We start from the raw sequence: 18,491 nt of genomic DNA on the forward strand, positions 1-18,491 counted from the left end.
AAAAAAAAAAAAAAACAACAACAGGGTTGTTTCCCCTGCCTGCCTGCAACCCCATCCCATGGATTGGAGGCAGAAACAGGGAATCTCTGGACCAAGATGTCTAAGCAGACTAAATAAAATGATGGCAAGCTCTGGGCTAGACGACAGATCCTGTCTCAGTACATAAGGGAGAAAACAATCAACTAAGACACCTGATGTCAACCTCAAGTCTCTATATGCACAAGCACACATGTGCACCTGCGCACACACATACATGCACTTACACACATCACACACACACACACACATTAAAACGTAGTTGACTGGGGGCCAGAGAGCTGGCTCAGCAATTAAGAGCACTGGCTGCTCTTGCAAAAAAAAAAAAAAAAAAAAAAAAAAGCCAGATTCTATTCCCAGCACCAACATGGCAGCCTACAGTTGTCTGTAATTCCAGTTCTAGAGGACCCAACACCCTATTCTGAATATGGTACACTGATGTACATACATGCAAAACACTCATAAACATAGGATTTTGCAATAGTTAAAAAATAATAATTGAGCCAAGAGTGGTGGCGCACGCCTTTAATCCCAGCACTCGGGAAGCAGAGGCAGGCGGAGTTCGAGGCCAGCCTGGTCTACAGAGTGAGTTCCAGGACAGCCAGGGCTACACAGAGAAACCCTGTCTCAGAAAAAATAATAATCATAATAATTAATTTGTTGATATATGTGTGTATTTGTATATGTATATGATGTATGTATATGTTTATTTTATGTGTATTGTATGTGGATATGTGAGTGGAGGTGGGTGCATGTGCATTGTATGTGCATGTGTATGTGTATGTGTATGTGCATGTGTATGTGTATATGTACCAATATAAAGCAAGCAGCAGCAGCTACCCGAGTCTGGTGGCACTCTTTTGCAATTCCAGCATTTGGGAGACTGGGTTAGAAGAATGATGAGTTCAAAACCAGCCTGAGTTATGAAGTGAGACTCTGGAGAGAGACAGGGGAAGAGCAGAAAGAGAGGAGAACGGAGGGGAGAATGGATTCCATGGCAGATGTACCAGAATCCCACCCATGGTTGAGAAGCATGAGAAGACAGAGTGACAGTCCCTCTTCTCTTCCCAGGTGCTTTGCACACCAAGGAACCTCTCCTGATCACCAAATACGGGATCCTCCAAGGAAAGCAAGTGCATGTGGGAGACACACCCATCCAAGTCTTCCTGGGAATCCCCTTCTCTAAACCTCCGGTGGGCACCCGCAGGTTTGCTCCTCCAGAGCCCCCGCTACCCTGGAACGGCATCAGAGATGCCACCACCTACCCACCTTCGTAAGTGCCAGAGGACTGTGGGCTGGTAGCTGAGCAGGCCTGAGAGGTAGAGCGGACCAGTGCCTAGAGTATCTCACTAGAAACACCCTGTGACTATAGCAAACCTGGAACCTATTCTTGGCTTCAGTTTCCAAACCTCTGCGCTGAGATTAGACCAAATGGCATTTAATCTATGATTAATGGAATGATCGTAGTGTTCAAGTTCAAGTGAGGGAAATCTAGACAAGCGGGATGTGATAACTGGCTATGCCACAGGACCTTCTGAGAAGCTGAATTTCCCAAATGTATCCCACCACCAGTTCTCATCCACACCCCGCATCTATGGATGATGGATGATGGATGGGCTCCAGCTTCGTAACAAACCCACATGGTACTACCAGATACTCCCTGCAGAGGGCGCTCCAAGGTGAGCACTTCAAGGGCTATTTCAGCTTTGACATTCCATTGTCTTGCTACTGCCTCCAGCCTTCACATAGCAAGACTTGAACAAGGATTGCCCTTTCCGTAGGCTTGGCAGTTCAGCCAAAACAAATATATTTACTGTTTATTCAGGCTACTGAATAATCAGCTGTCCAGAACATTGTGTGGCAATCATTAGCAATGTTCAGCATCAGTGGGTTAAAGCACAGGGCTTAGAATCTGAGTGTCAGGTGGTATTTAAAAAGGAAAAAGTCCTATGACTTCCACTTCAATGCCTATTTTTAGGAAGAGTTCCACTTTTAGGACATGATCAACTAGAGACCAAGGGTGATTTTGCTTTATGCCAACCATGGGTGAGGCACAGGCTCAATTTCAAGCAATATATACTGGGGCTTGAATATATAGTATATAGCATATAGCATATACTATATAGTATATGTTGTGTGCTATATGTTATGTGTTGTATGTTATATATTTTATGTTGTGTATTGTATTATATATTATGTATTACATATATATATATAATAATATATATTATTATATGCATGTAATACATGTTATACACATAAACTCAAGCCCCAGGCATTCTGATCCTCCTCTAGCTATTATTTGGAATCCCTGTCATCAGAACATGGAGTTACCATTGTTTGGAACTTGAAGATTGGGGTTTGGAAGTGAGGGTGCCCAGGTGCCCATTGTATACACATTTGGGTGTCAGTCATTGAAACTCACTACAAACTGTCAGAACAAGGGATGTTTGTATCTTGGAGATCAAAGACAGAGCTATGGAGCCAGGCACAATGGCACATGCCTGTTATACTAGCACTTGAGAGGTGGAGGCAGAAGGGTTAAGAGTTCAAGGCCAACCTCAGCTACATGGTAAGTTCAGGCCATCCTGGATTACAGAAGACCCTGTCTAGAAATGGAGGGAGGGAGGGAGGAAGGGAGGGAGGAAGAAAGGAAGGAAGGAAGGAAGGAAGGAAGGAAGGAAGGAAGGAAGGAAGGAAGATGACAGATAGATAGATAGATAGATAGATAGATAGATAGATAGATGATAGATAGATAGATAGATAGATAGATAGATAGATAGANAGACAGACAGACAGACAGATAGATAGATAGATAGATAGATAGATAGATATGCTGCTTGCTGGTGACCTTTGAAGAGGCCAGGTAAGGTAGAAGGAGGACAATTGATTGAAGTTTATCCTGAGAGCTGGGGAGATAGGCTTAGTAAGTGCAGCACTTGGGTTACAAGTATGAGATCCTAAGTTCAAGGCCCAGAACGCACATAAAAAACCAAGAGCAATGGCAAGAATTTGGAGAGACAGACACAAGAGGGTCCCTGGGGCTCACCAGCCAGTCATCTACTCAGCAATATCCAAGTAATTGAGAGACCCTGCCTTAAAAAACAAAAACAAAAAACAAGATGGATAGGCCCCCATGAAGAATGATGCCAAGGACTTTTTTTTTCTGACCTCTGCATGTATGCACTAATCTACACACATGCACCTGCACACACAAGCTCCTTGGAAGAGAACTAGGAGTGCTGCTGACATAGGTGAGTGGGAGACACTAGGTTGGGACGAGGTAGGTTGAAGTGTTGTGGGAAGAACACAGGAAAGAGGGAAGGACACAAGAGAACTAACAGGGATAACAGGCAGACACGTATTCCTGCATTCAATCAAGGAAGGCCAGCCCCAGACTGATAAGTATAATCATTCCAGAGGCTAGGCCAGCAATGGGGAGTGGAGAGGTGGCCATATAGCCCACACTCTTCAAACACCTTAAAGTCCACGTATCACCCTTACTGAGTGCTAGAACACACTGCCATCCTGCTTGCCAGGAGTGGTTGAATTGTGCAGGAGAAAAAACAGATAATTGAAATAATTTCAACCAGCACTGTAGTCAAGAGTGGAGAAAGGTTTGTAGGACACAGAGGAGAGTGCCCATAAGAGGGGATACCATTTGAGCTGGCCTGAAACAGACGTGGAAGTGTGCGTGCTGGGCAAGGAAGAAAGCGTTTGGCAGAAGGCACAGAGGCACAAGGGTTTGGAAATCGCAGGAAAACAGCCATGCCTATCAGAAACAAAGGTGACTGGTAAGACCAGATGGGAAGGAAGAGCTAAGTCATACTGAGGGTGTCTGGATTTTTTTCTCTGAGGGCAGTGGGGAGCAGGTCTTCGCTATAGTTCAGACTGTTCCGGAATCCACTACACAGTCCAGAATACCCTTGATTACGGGTGTCGGCCACTGTGTCCCACGGAGAGGGTTTTAAGAAGGGCGGTGCAGTAGTCTCCTCTGGGTTGTGTTTTGCTTTGTTTTTAATCGCTTTTATCGGTGTCCTCCAGAGTAAGGTGAGCATGTTGTAGAACTGAGAAGAGCTTGAGGCTGTGTGTGTCCAGACCATAGATTTGTTAGTCTTGGCAGGACAACGGCCCTATTTTTGGAGTGGGAAAATAGGATCTAGAGCTCCTTGGTCTGCTTAGGAGATAACAGTCTGGGAGGGTGAGGCATGAAGACAGAGAGGGCTCCAAGTTTTGGCCTTTACTTCATCAGGAGTCTCCAACAAAGACTACCCAAGCTAAGGGGTCAACAATGAGACCCATGGTAGAAGGAAAGATAGACCCTGGGGAGCCCTGCCTGCCTTGGGGTCCTGGACCTGACCACTGGTTAAAAAAGAAATAAAAAAGAAGGAAGGAAGGAAGGAAGGAAGGAAGGAAGGAAGGAAGGAAGGAAGGAAGGAAGAAAAGAGAAAACAAGAAAAGAAGGAAGAAGAAAAGGAAAAAGAGGGCTGGAGAGATGGCTCAGTGGGTAAGAACACTGACTGTTCTTCCAAAGGTCCTGAGTTCAAATCCCAGCAACCACGTGGCTCACAACCACCCATAATGAGATCTGACACCCTCTTCTGGTGTGTCTGAAGTCAGCTACAATGTACTTATGCTTAATAATAAATAACTTTGAGCCAGAGCAATCAGGGACTGAGCGAGCGGGGACGACCTGAGCGAGAAGGGGTTCTAATAATTCAATTCCCAGTAACCACATGAAGGCTCACAACCATCTGTACAGCTGCAGTGTAGTCATATACATAAAACACATAAATAAATCTTTTTTTAAAAAAGGAAAAAGAAAAAGAAAGCATCAGCAGAAACACCCCCCCCCCAGGAGGCATGCGCACGTGCACGGAGCCTGCCAGGCTTGCTTTTGTCTTAGGTTCTCGCCCATCACTGCTAACCTGGGGGTTGAAATCATCTTCTTCATTACCAATCCAAACTCATTGCATGCCCACAGGTGCCTTCAGGAATCCTGGGGACAGATATTATCCATGTACCTTAACACGCGGAAACAGTATAAATGGCTGCATTTCAGTGAGGACTGCCTCTACCTGAATGTGTACGCGCCAGTGCTCGCCCCTGGGGCCCCTCTGCTGCCAGTGAGTTCTCTGTTTTCTGTTGTTGCTGTTGTTGTTGTTGTTTAATCTGAGTACACTGTAGCTGTCTTCAGACACACACTAGAAGAGGGCATCGGATCCCATGACAGACGGTTGTGAGCCACCATGTGGTTGCTGGGAATTGAACTCAGGACCTTTCCTGCTTTTCAGGAAAGCAGTCAGTGCTCTTAACCACTGAGCCATCTCTCCAGTCCCCAAGTACTCTGTTTTCTATTACCTGTTGTACCCCCTCTATCAATGTACAGACCAGCTCAGGCTTAGGCGACCTCTCTTGCCTAGGTGATGGTTTGGTTTCCTGGAGGTGCCTTCCTCGTCGGTTCGGCTTCCACCTACGAAGGCTCAGAGTTGGCGGCCCGTGGGAAAGTGGTGCTAGTGTTTCTGCAGTACAGGCTGGGCATCCTGGGCTTCTTCAGGTGGGCCTTGGGCCAGGAGCAGGGCGGTCACCTTCCTACCTACCCGTCCCAGGTGCAGAAGGCAGTCATTGACGGAAGGGGGCGTGGTCCGTGGGCCGGACTGAGTGAAGAGGGTGGCATATGCCGGGCCTGACACTGTGGAAGGAACCAGCGGGTGCTGGGTACCATGTCAACGGAGCGAGTCTAAGAAAGACTTGGTTGGGCAAATTGGCAGCTCTCTGAATCCTCACCATGGAACCCTGACCATGAATCTCATGTGCCTAGCACCGGCAACAGCCATGCCCGCGGGAACTGGGGGCTGCTGGACCAGATAGCTGCTTTGCGGTGGGTGCAGGAGAACATCGAAGCCTTTGGTGGAGACCCGGACAGTGTAACACTATTTGGTCAGTCGGCGGGAGCTATGAGCGTCTCAGGACTGGTGAGTGAGATTTCCAATGGACCAGCAGAGAAATAGGCCAGCATGTTCCCACATTGCACAGTCACATGTGCAGACCTGTATGTCCACAGACATGGGGGTCCACAGACATATTCTCACCCCTTGCCCAGGACAGCATTCCTGCCAAGGGGACAGCTGCTCACAGTCAAGGATGCTGTCTCTTCAAGAATAGCACCCATAGAGGTCATTGAGGTGGCTCCATAAGTGAATGTGCTTGCCAGCAAGGCTGATGACCTAAGTTATCATATCTAGCATGGTCTCAAAAGCCACAGCTGTAATTAGGCTGAAACTTGAGAGCTTTCTATGTGACAGGTATTCTTCTATAACCCTTATGTGTATTACTTTATTTATTTCTCCCAATCCAAAAGAAAAAAAAAAAAGAATTAGGTGTGGTGGTCTTAAAACTTGGAGGTGGGGAGGCTGGAGAGATGGGTCAGAGGTTAAGAGCACTGGCTGCTCTTCCAGAGAACCCTGGTTCAATTCCCAGCACCCACAAAGCAGCTCACAACTGTCTATAATGCCAGTTCCAGAGGATGTGACATCCTTACACCAATACACATTTTAAAAAGGGGGGGGGGCAGGCATGGTGGCACACACCTTTAATCCCAGCACTTGGGAGGCAGAGGCAGGCAGATTTCTGAGTTCAAGGCCAGCCTGGTCTACAAGGTGAGTTCCAGGACATCCAGGGCTATACAGAGAAACCCTGTCTCGAAAAAGCAAAATTAAATAAAATTAAATAAATAAATAGAATTTATCAAAAAACAAAAAAACAAAAACAAAAACAAAAAAAACCTTGAGGGAGATGAGAGATTCAAGGGCAGCCTCAGCTACATAGTAAATCTGAACCCAGTATGGACAACACAAGAAGATTCTGTCTAAAAATAAAAATAAAAAAATTTTAATTTTTTAAAAAATCCAAAGAGACAGGTAGATATGTAATTCCCAATGTTCCAGAGAGACCAAAAGTACCTGTCCAGCCTGAGCTACACAGCAAGGCCCTCCCTGTCCAAAACTAACAAATTAATTGACCAAATAAATAAATAATCTTGCAGACAAAGACAATGATGCACAGAAAATGAAGTTAACTATTTTAAGTGAGCTATCAAGCCAGGATAGGTTTTGCTCTGTGGCTTGGTTTGGCTTGGATATTTTTGTTATTTGCAAACACTGTGTCTTAATCTGTTGCTCTTGCCAGCCTCAGGCGTGGTATGTAGACCAAGCTGCCCCAGAATTTGTTATGAAGACAAGGTTGACCTCGGGTGTATGGCTTACAACCATCCCTCTGAGAACAGGGACAGCTTTTAAGCAGGAAAATAAGATTGGATGTGGATTAGATGGGGGCTCTCGGTCTTCTGCAAGGAGCGGAACTACAAAGAAGTAGGAACTCGGACTTGGAGGCCATCTGGGAGGTGAAAGAGCAGGGTTTATCCCAGAAGAGACAATGAGGGCAGGAAGAATGGAAAGCAGAGGGTGCTCATTGAGTGGTTCACATGGCCAAATGTTCAGGACTAGAACAGCTGCACATAGCAGAAAGCAGAGGAAGGACAGCCCCCAAGCTGGGTGAATAATGTCAAAAGAGAGGCTCTGCCCAGTTTGAGGTTGACTAGAGCAGGTTTGAGACACATAAATTCTAAGATAGCCAAAGATCTAACTCCTCCAAGAGAGCTGTTAGCACAGGTCATTGGAGCTGTGGTGATGGGGGTCCCACCTACCTGCATTTGTAACCTGTAGCAGAGAAAGACCCTCTTATTCATACCTCTGATATCCTTGGATCAACTCTGGGACCTCTAGAGACCTCTGCATAGGCCAGAGTCTGAAAGGTGTTGGCTTTAAATCTAGGCTCTAGCCTATAACCCTCCAAGGTGCTCATCTCTCAGGCTGCTCAGAAATGGTCAGGCAGGCACCCCAAAACAACTCAAATGACCCTAGATACGGATCTCATGGGTACTCTGTTTCTAACCCCTACAGATGATATCACCCCTAGCCCAGGGCCTGTTCCATCAAGCCATCTCCCAGAGTGGTACTGCGGTCCTGAAAGCCTTCATCACTCCCGATCCACTGACGTCAGCCAAGGTGAGCATCACTCCTCTCCCAGAGCTCAGCAGGTGGGGAGAAGGATAGAAGCATCCCTGTATACCCCCCTTCTCATCTGCAGAAGATTGCTCACCTGGCTGGCTGCGACCACAATAGCACGAAGGTCATGGTGGAATGCCTGAGGTCTCTCTCAGCGAAGGAGGTGATGCTTGTTTCCAAGAGGATGGTACGTAGAACATGTCAGTTGCCTTCCCTGTCAGCCTGCATGCTGTAGCTACCCATCGATGCTTCCCTAGGGAACCTGTCTCTGGCACACACTGGGGGAATTTCTCTTGATTCCTATCTTTTTTTTCTCTCTCTCCTTTACAGTCATTCTTTCAGGCTAACTCCCATAAAGATCCAAAGGAGGTGAGTCAGCAGTGTTTATTAAATACCTACTGTGTGCCAGGTTCTTGGGATACTTAAGGAACTTTTCAGGCCAAATTCCCTTCCCTGGTGAAATTGTTGCCCCACCAGAAAGAGATAATAAGCCCTATAAATAAATTAACTACTCATCTTCCTAGGAGGTACAGCAACAGGGGAAGGCATGGTAAAGGGAGTATAATTTTAAATGTAATGAATTATACATGCCTCATTGAAGTGATATATCGTACAGATTTTCAAGAGATAAAGAATGGACTATGGAGCCGGGCGTGGTGGTGCACGCCTTTAATCCCAGCACTCGGGAGGCAGAGGCAGGCAGATTTCTGAGTTTGAGGCCAGCCTGGTCTACAAAGTGAGTTCCAGGGCTACACAGAGAAACCCTGTCTTGAAGAAAAAAAAAATTTCTTTTTCACAATACCATTACATGAGCAGGTTAGGGAATGTTTTGCTTTCTCAGTATCTACTTTGAATAATAGTCATCCACTAAAAAGATACCACTGGGAGGTACTTCCACAGGGAGTAGTAAATAGTCAAACTTTATGTCAGTATTTTGTGCAACAACCATAAGAAAAAATGCATAAGCAATTCCCTCAGGCTATCATTTATCATTATATGGATGACATTCTGTTGCCTGATTCTGACAAACATGCTTTAGAGAATATGTTGAAAGTAACCCAAAGAATTCTGCCATGCTAGGGGTTGTAGATTCCTCCAGAAAAATTATAAAGAGGATATTCACTTAGTTGTTTAGGTTATAAAATCAACAACAACAACAGAATGACCACAAAAGGTTCAGATCCAGCAGCTGTAGTTCAATCCTGAAGAAACCAAAGGCTCGCCCCAGCAAAACATCATTTGACATAACTAACTTTCCAAAGAAACTAGAAGTCTTTCCACTTCATGTTTCTTCCACATTTATCCCCACACCCTTATGACCCATCCTCATACATATTCTGTAGACTTTTGCTTGATTGAATTAGAAAATTCATCATGATCTTTAGTGCACTACATCTTCTGCTGAGGGTGGAGAGATCGTTCCTCAGGAGAGACAAACCACTGATAATCTGAGGTTCAAAGTTCTCAGCCTCAGTGGGATTCCCCACAAGTCTCTATCCCAAGTTACAGGATCCCATTCTGTATCAATTAATGCCCTTACTTTAACCAAGGCTTAAATTTTCACTGTAATCCAGCCTACCTCATAATGGGAGCTTTGGTTTGGTTTTCCACAACTTGAGTTCTGTGGCTGCTGGAGAGAAGATTCTCCTCCTTTGGGGCACACTTAGAAACTTTTACACTGTTTACGCACATCTGGAGTCATTCAGTTTTGTCAGAGCTCTCTGTTGTCCTTCCCTAAATTCTGGGATGCTAGATGTTAGTTAATTTTATCATGGAGCTCATTCTTTTACTTTGTCAATTTATGTAGGCTTGGGTTTTTCAAAGCCCGTTTTATTTAGGGTTCCTAAATGCTTCAACTTCCCTTCAAACCCACTGACCACAGGTAGGGGAGAAAGATGGTTAATAGGACAAAGGGGCTATGGGCCTGTTTAGAAGTCGTTCTCTGGGGATGATTCCAATCATTGTTGTCAGGATACAGCAGCCCAGTCCAACAGCAAACACAAAACATGAATCGGTAACGGTGGCAGGATCCAGTAGAGATTGCAAGGCTCTACTGAATCAGGACAAGCCAGAGGAATCAACCAGAGACAGCCAAATACACAAGTGTGTCGTGGACTGCCTTGGTGCTGTTTGTATTTTGATACTAATCCTGCCCCCCCTCCCATGAGGAGCAGATCATGCTGCCAGGATGTGGAATTGTATTAGGAAAGCAGTTAAATGCTTTAAGTGGGGATTAATGGGCCATCCTAGTAGGAACATGGAAGCCAGTGGTGCTGAGAGCAATGTTGATTATGGTGGCCTGGCTCGAGAGGTTCCAGAGAAGAAGAATATGTTAATGGTTAGTAATTGGCCAAAAACAGTTCTTGGAATATTGTGATACAGAATGTGGCTGCTTTCTGACCAAAAATTCTGCCTAAGGCTAAATTGCAGAGTTTTTAATTAAAGGCATTGGCAGAAACTTCAAGACAGCCTAGTATTGACTGTGTCCTGTGTTTATTAGTGGCCAATCTTATGCAGATCTATAATGAAAAGGAGCAAGCTGAACAAGGAAAGACACAAAATACGCAGTCTAAAGAGAAAAGGAGCATCAGGAAGTATAATAGAACAAAGTCCAGGGCTGAGGCCATACAATGTTTAAAGAAAAGCTGGATGCTAAATGGAATAAAGGGAGTAGTGACCTCAGAGCGAGGCCCCACCCAGCTAAGCTTCCAACCTGTGAAAAGGAATTAAAGAAAAACTTAAACAGTGAAAGAAAAGGGATCAAAAATAGAATGTTAAAACAGATGTATTTGAAGTAGGGGTTCAAGGTTCCAGCCCAAGCAAGCAGAAGAACTTGGCAGCCACATCAAGGGGTTGTAGAATCTTCCTCTGTGGCTTAAGAAATCCACTGAAGGTTGGGGATTCAGCTCAGTGGAAGAGTGCTTGCCTAGCAAGCACAAGGCCCTGGGTTCGGTCCTCAGCTCTGGAGGTTGGGTGGAAGGAAAGCCATTGAGGCCATGGATGTGTCAGGGGTATATGTTCCTTCATAGAAGCCCAGAAAGGCCATTGCATAAAACTATGAATGTGAGGCCTGGATTGTGTTGGAAACCCCAAGACACTGGAGACACTGTAGTTGTGGGATACCTGTTGAAACAAAAGCTGCTAACAGGGGTGTGGGGGCTGGGGGTGGGGGAACCTGTCAGAGAGAGAGAGAGAGAGAGAGAGAGAGAGAGAGAGAGAGAGAGAGAGAAGTGTTACAATCAACAAGGCTGAAAGGAGTTAGAGATCTGAAGAGCACGTTGATATCAGACATGGAGATGCAGAGTTTGGCATTTGCTCAGCTGGTTTTGGTCTTGCTTTGGTCCAGTCTTTCCTCGCTATGCTCTCGTTTGGAATGGTAATGTATACACTGTGCCATTTTATGTTGGAAGTATGTTATCTGCTTCTTTATTTTGATTTTACCAGGAGTTACAGTTAAAGGACTCTATGAGTGTCAGAAGAGACTTTGGACTTAGAATTTTTAAGTAGTGTTGATACTGTGATGGACTATGAGGAATTTTGAAGTTGGACTTAACACAGTCTGCATTATGATATAGGTACAGGCCTACGGAGGAGCAGGGAGTAGACTGTGGTGCTTTGAACAGGCATGGCCCTCATAGGCTCATAGATCGTCAAGGCACTACTGAGAGGTATTAGGAGCTGTGGCCTTGGAGTAGGTGTGGCTTTATTGGAGGAAGTGTGTTTCTCCTTTTGGTTTTGAGCTTTCAAAAACCCCAGGCAGGCCCAGTGGCTCTCTCTTTCTACTGCCTGCTGATTCGAATGGGGAATCTCATGTACTTCTCCAGCACCAAGTCTGCCAGCATGCCACCGTGCTCCCCACCATGACAATAACGGGCTGAACCTCTGAAACTGTAACTCACAAGAGTTGTCATGATCATGGTGTCTCTGTACGGCAATAGAACACTGACTAAGACAGTCATAAATGTGACTTCAATAACTATAAAAAGAAGTTAACTCAGCAGTACTGACGTACACCAACATCATTCTGTACAGAACCCATACACTAGGCTGGGGTGGCAGAATGATGGGGACAGGACAGCTCCTTGCGTGGCAGTTGGCAGCAAGAGGAGGAAGTAAAATCACATCTGCAGTCAGGAAGCTATGCTAACCTTGACTCTCGGTTAATATGGGATTTCATAGCACTGCAGTAAAACGTGGCTTTAGCAGGACCTAAGGAAGCAGATCAGGTGGTAGGAAGTTGCATGAAAGGAGCTCTGGCTATACTCCTCAGCACCTAGTGTGGTGCTGCAGTCTGTAATCCTAGTATTTGAGAAGTGGAGGCAGGAGGATCAGAAGTTTATGGTCATCCTTCATTATGTAGTAAACTTAGACCAGCCTTAGCTACATAATGCTCTACTTTTAAAAAAAAAAAAAATGTGTTTTTAAATCATGGGAAGATTCTTAGATTTCTTCACTACCTTTCACCTACTGCCTTTAACCTACACAAAACTGTTTTCTAAAACAAACAAAACCACAGCATAAAAGGAAGCGCCAGAGCTGGATGGTGATGTGACCAAGCCCGCTCAGTCAGTCAACAGGTTCTCCAGCATGGGAGTGAGGATTAAAAAGAAAAAAGACAGACAACATTGTAGCGTGACCCCAGTCAAGTCTGAGACTAAAGGCAAATTTTTATTTTCCAATCCACTTTTCATACCATTTTAATTACATGCAAGTATTTTGGGCAAGCAGTACAATAAGGAACTAACAAAGCAGCATGGAATTGTATGTGCTGTGCTGCCATGACAGGTGTTTAAAAGGGCTTGTCATAATGACCAAAATACTTGAACCGACTTCCTTGTCCAAGCCCCAAATCTTGCCTGAAGTCTAGTTCTTCTGTTCTACCCTAAGACTAAAATTCCTGCCTTGCCTTACTTCACCATTATAGCCTAAAGTTAGATTCTTGCTGAGACTTAATTCCTTATCCTGCCCTAATGTCACATTCCCTTCTGAAGGCCACTTCTTTGTCCTTAGCCAATGTCAGACTCCTGCCAAGCGGTACCCCAGAAGGCTTTCCACAGTGAGCACTTGCAGAAGTTAGGACCAGGTGAATTCTGAGTTTGAGGTCAAGCCTGGTCTACAGAGTGAGTTCAAGAACAGCCAGGGCTACATGGATAGACACTGTCTCAAAAAACAAACAAACAAACAACAACAACAAAACAAGCAAAAGGAGGAGGAGGAGCAGCAAGAGGAAGAAGAGGAAGAGGATGAGGATGTGGAAGAGGAAGAAGATGAAGACCCAGGACTGGAAAGATAAGTCATGACTAAGAGCACCTGCAGCTCTTGCAGAGGACCTGGGTTTAGTTCCCAGCATCCACATGACGGCTCATTTGTAACTGAAGTTCTAAGGTGTAGCCTCCCCCAGCATGAAGCAGGCTTGTGCAGACCTTGTCACCACTGAGGTGGGGCCACCTGCTGTAGCCTCCCCTCCCCCAGCCTTAGGGTTCCACCGTTTACACCTGGATGGAGCTTGCCCGCTCAATCATTCTGCCACGCCCACTGCTGGAACCTGCCGCTTTGCTGTTCGGAGCCATCCACGTGGTCACCCTGCTACTGGTCCCCCGGACTATTTGGCAGGAATCAGCCCCCCCTTCCTCTCCTTCATAACTCCGTGCTGATATAGTAAAATTGAGCTTTGATCAGAGTTGCTTTTGACTTGGCTCCGTTCTTTCTTCCTTCCATCCGTTTAGTTCCTCTCTTTCAGCCCGAGCTGCCATCTCAGTTGAACCGTTCGTTGCAAGCTGCTGGCCGGCTACAACAACCTGCTGGCCAGCTGCAACAACCTGCGGTGTAGCTTTCCTTCTTTTGTTGTGTCAACTGCCTCTGTGCTTCGCCTGGGATCCTGCTGCCTGCTGAGACACCTTTGAGACAATCCACATTACATCTTCTTCTGGCTGGATCCAGGAGCCTGGATGGACTGGCGGAGGTGGAGGGGGATGGGCCTACCCCCTATATAAGCTTAGACTCTAAGTAAACTTTAAGGTTCCTTGAACGAAGTACTTTTGTCTTGGTGTCTTTATTTCTCTCCCCATCTAGTCTCTTTCAGCCCCAGCCTGCCTTTCAGGAGTACCCAGTTCATGTAGGCTGCGGGCGGCTTACAACTACAGATTGGCGCCACGAACATGGACCTGAAAACAGTGGGGTAAAACTGAGGGACCACTATCTTATGTGGAGCTCCACGAGAAGGGAAGAATTAGAAGATCGTATCAGGCACAGTGAGCAACAGGTATTTATGCTAGCGCTGGCTTTAAACTTCATTTTTTAAAGTGTTGCTGGAGGTGCGATAGGATACGGCTAAGTTGGAACAGTGCTGACCCGGCGCTGATTCCACTTAGGGTTTGGCAGCGAAATATGGGACTAGAAACTTCCTAACAGGCAGTTGTCCGCAGCCTTCAAGAGCTGCTTCAGGCGAGAGGAGTAGGGTTTAAAGAACAATTGTTAGAAAATTTTCAGATAAGATAGATTCTTGATGTCCATGGTTCAGAGAAGAAAAAACTTTAGAGAACCTGGGAGAGAGTTGGAGAAGATTTGAAAAACACCCAGGCAGATAATTTCACCCTTTGCTCTGGGCGCTTGTAAAAGATGCTATTGAAAAGGAGATCTCTCAGGGGTCAGATACTACCCAGACAGAGCTTGAAGAATCTCAGGACAAGCGCCTGTCAGAGAGGACTTTCTCAGAAAGGGGCCCTCTCAACCCTAAATTAGAAAGATATAGAGACTCTGATGATGAGCTAACTTTAGACAAGGAAGGTCATTCAGGAAGAGGAGCTGCCAAATATTTCAATGAGGATTGGCCTCCTCACAAACCTCCCGCTCCACCTATGGCCTCCACTAGAGGAGATGCTACTCAAATGGGCATGCAACTAAGTAAATTAGAGTTTGAAATTTAGTTGCAGAAATTGACTAATGAGCTTTGGGAGCTAAAAAGGATGTCAGATACAGGAAAGAACAACTCTTCTGAGATGTACCAATCCCTGCTAGAAAGAGCTGTGAGTCAGGCTCGAGGGAGGGGACAGGATACGTCTGATGTGCTAGCCTTTCCTGTAGTTGAGATAATTGACCAGCAAAATAATAGAGTCAGACAATACCAGACTTTGGAATTCAAGGCGATAAAGGAGTTAAAATCAGCTTTTGCACAATATGGCCCTACAGCTCCTTTTACACAAGCATTATTTGGATACTGTCATGGAGTCACACTTAACCCCCCAAGATTGGAAGACTCTATGTAAGGCCACTCTGTCAGGAGAAGATTTCTTACTTTGGGATTCTGAATGGTCAGAAGCCAGTAAGAAAACTGCCACTTTAAATGCTCAGACAGGTAATCCAGACTGGGATATTAACATGCTTTTGGGAGAAGGTCGATATGAAGGCAATGCTAATCAGATTAGGTTTCCTGTTGGAGTGTATGCGCAGGTTGCTATGGCTGCCCATCGCGCTTGGAAACAGTTACCAGCTAAAGGGGATCTTGGTGGAAGTTTAGTCAGCATTGGGCAAGGTCCTGATGAGCTTTACCAGAACTTTGTGGATAGGCTATTAATAGCAGCCAGTAGAATCCTTGGAGACTCTGACACGGGAAGTCCTTTCATTATGCAATTGGCTTATGAGAATGCTAACGCAATGTGTCACGCCGTTATCCAACCACACAAAGCACAGACGGATTTAGCAGGATATATGCATCTTTGTGCAGAGATTGGGCCATCATATAATCAGGATTTGGCTTTCGCCGCCACTTTGCAAGGAACCACTGTACAAGCAAGGCTTTCACAGAAACGAGGGAATAATGCATGGTTTTTTTGGTTTTTTGGGGTTTTTTGTTTTTTTTTTTTTTTTTGGTTTTTTGTTTGTTTGTTTTTCGAGACAAGGTTTCTCTGTGTAGCCCTGGTTGTCCTGGAACTCACTCTGTAGACCAGGCTGTCCTGGAACTCAGAGATCCCGCCTGCCTCTGCCTCCCGAGTGCTGGGATTAAAGGCGTGCGCCACCACACCCGGCTAATAATGCATGTTTTAAGTGTGGAAGTTTGGGTCATTTTAAAAGTGATTGTCCTAAGAATAAAGGTGCCAAGAATGGACAAGCAGGCCGTGTTCCAGGAGTTTGTCCTCGATGCAGGAAGGGCAACCATTGGGCTAGGGTGTGTAAATCCAAGTCAGATATTCCAGGCCATCCATTGCTGGGAAACGAGAGGAAGGGCCAGTCCCAGGCCCCGACATACCCACAGAAAGCAGCTTATGGGGCCATGAAAATGCTGCCCAGCCAAAGAAATCCGTTTTTTAACTTGTCAGGGCAACTCTTGCATGCGCCCAACTGGCCAGCAAGAACGACCTGCAACAGGATCCTTCCGCACACGTTTATTGGGAGAGCTTGATTGCAGAGGCAAAGTGACCCCAAGCCCAGAACTGGTGCTGCTTATATAGGCCAGGAGAGGCGTGTCTCACACCCGGATTGGTTGTGCTTGGGTTATGCTTATGACCTCATTTGCATGCCCACATCTGATTGGCTAACTTCTCTCTCATCTGATTGGTTAATTTTGGTTAATTCTCAAAACCTCATCTTGGCAAAAGAACCTTTACTGCCTATGTATGCGTGGTGGCCAGCAGTAGCCAACTGCCACTCTGCAACGGGACATGTGGCTTCCCACAGGCAACCCCAGGAAGAGCAGGATTGGACCTCTGTTCCACCACCCACACAGTATTAACCCCAGAAATGGGAGTTCAAACTCTGCCTACAGGAGTTTTTGGACCTCTACCCACAGAAACTTGTGGATTTCTATTAGGACAAAGCGGTCCTATTGTAAAAGGTCTGCAGATTTACCCAAGTGTTATAGATAATGATTATAAGGGAGAAATTAAAATCATGGCTGCTTCCCCTCATGGTGTTATAACTTTACCTGCTAATCAAAGAATTGCCCAACTTTTCTTAGCTCCTTTACATCAGGTACCGTCTAGATTTGTTAAGAATGAGAGAGGACAAGGTGGCTTTGGTTCCTCTGATGTGTATTGGGTTCAATCTATTACTAATCAGAGACCTAACCTTAAATCGACAATTGAAGGAAAAATCTTTGAAGGATTAATAGATACTGGAGCTGATGTAACAATTATTAGAGGACAAGATTGGCCTTCAGCTTGGCCTTTGTCTGATAAGCTTACTCACCTTCAAGGAATTGATTATGCCAATAACCCAAAACAAAGCTCCAAATTGCTAACCTGGAGAGATGAGGAAGGCAAATCAGGACAAATTCAGCTGTATGTTATGTCAAACTTGCCTGTTACCCTATGGGGAAGAGATCTCTTGTCACAGATGGGCGTTATAATGTGCAGTCCTAATGAGGCAGTGACCAAGCAGATGCTCAGACTAGGATTTTTGCCTGGTCATGGACTAGGAAAGAAAGGACAAGGTATTAACTTTCAAAGGTCCTAAACCTCACTCTAACACAAGAGGTTTGGGGTATTTTCAGTAATGGCCACTATCTTGCCTGCATATCTTTACCTAAAGAGAAAATAGAAGCTGCCTCTTCGCTAGTGCAGGAGCAATTAGAGGCAGGACATTTAGTAGAATCTCAGTCTCCTTGGAATACTCCAATTTTTGTTATCAAGAAAAAATCTGATAAATGGAGATTGTTAAAAGATCTAAGAAAGGTTAATGAGTCCATGGTACCTATGGGAGCTTTACAACCTGGGCTTCTGTCCCCGGTAGCCATTCCTAAAGGATATTATAAAACTGTGGTAGATCTGAAGGATTGTTTCTTTACGATTCCTTTGCATCCTGAGGATTGTGAAAGATTTGCTTTCAGTGTTCCTGCTATTAATTTTAAGGAACCTATGAAGAGATATCAATGGACAGTTCTCCCGCAGGGCATGGATAATAGTCCTACCTTATGCCAAAGGTTTGTGGCACAAGCCATTCAGCCTGTGAGACAACAATGGCCTATGATCTACATCATTCATTTCACAGATGATGTTTTGATGGCGGGGAAAGACCCCAAGGATTTGCTTTTGTGTTTTAGAGATTTACAAAAGGCCTTAGCTGATAAAGGACTACAAATAAATCCTGAGAAGATACAAACTCAGTATCTTTATAATTATTTGGGTTTTAGACTTACAAATCAAGCTGTTTTCCCCCAGAAAATAGTTATTCGCAGGGACAACTTAAAAACTTTTGCCAGCAGGTGGTTTTCTTGCCTGTAAGCTATTGCTGCCATAATTTGCTTGTCAAGGATGCTGATAAGCTCACTCTGGGACAGCAAATAACTGTAATGGCATCCCATGCTCTTGAAAGCATTATCTGAAAGCCCCTGACTGATAGATGACGACCAACGCTCCTGTGACACATCAGAACTTTTTGTTGACTGAACGAGTG

General features: G+C 45.2%; 1 protein-coding gene across 1 annotated transcript in view; it reads left to right on the forward strand.

Moving 5' to 3' along the window:
• The window catches only part of Ces4a (carboxylesterase 4A), a 28,046-nt gene that overhangs the window by 5,275 nt on the left and 4,280 nt on the right, over positions 1–18,491 (forward strand). The window contains exons 2-8 of the mRNA XM_021170645.1: positions 1,108–1,309; positions 5,021–5,162; positions 5,460–5,593; positions 5,858–6,011; positions 7,998–8,102; positions 8,185–8,289; positions 8,433–8,471. Of these exons, the coding sequence (XP_021026304.1) occupies positions 1,108–1,309; positions 5,021–5,162; positions 5,460–5,593; positions 5,858–6,011; positions 7,998–8,102; positions 8,185–8,289; positions 8,433–8,471 (881 nt within the window). The remainder of the gene's footprint in view (positions 1–1,107; positions 1,310–5,020; positions 5,163–5,459; positions 5,594–5,857; positions 6,012–7,997; positions 8,103–8,184; positions 8,290–8,432; positions 8,472–18,491) is intronic.

This window comes from Mus caroli, chromosome 8 (genome assembly GCF_900094665.2).
Source record: "Mus caroli chromosome 8, CAROLI_EIJ_v1.1, whole genome shotgun sequence".
In the NCBI taxonomy this organism is placed as follows: domain Eukaryota; kingdom Metazoa; phylum Chordata; class Mammalia; order Rodentia; family Muridae; genus Mus; species Mus caroli.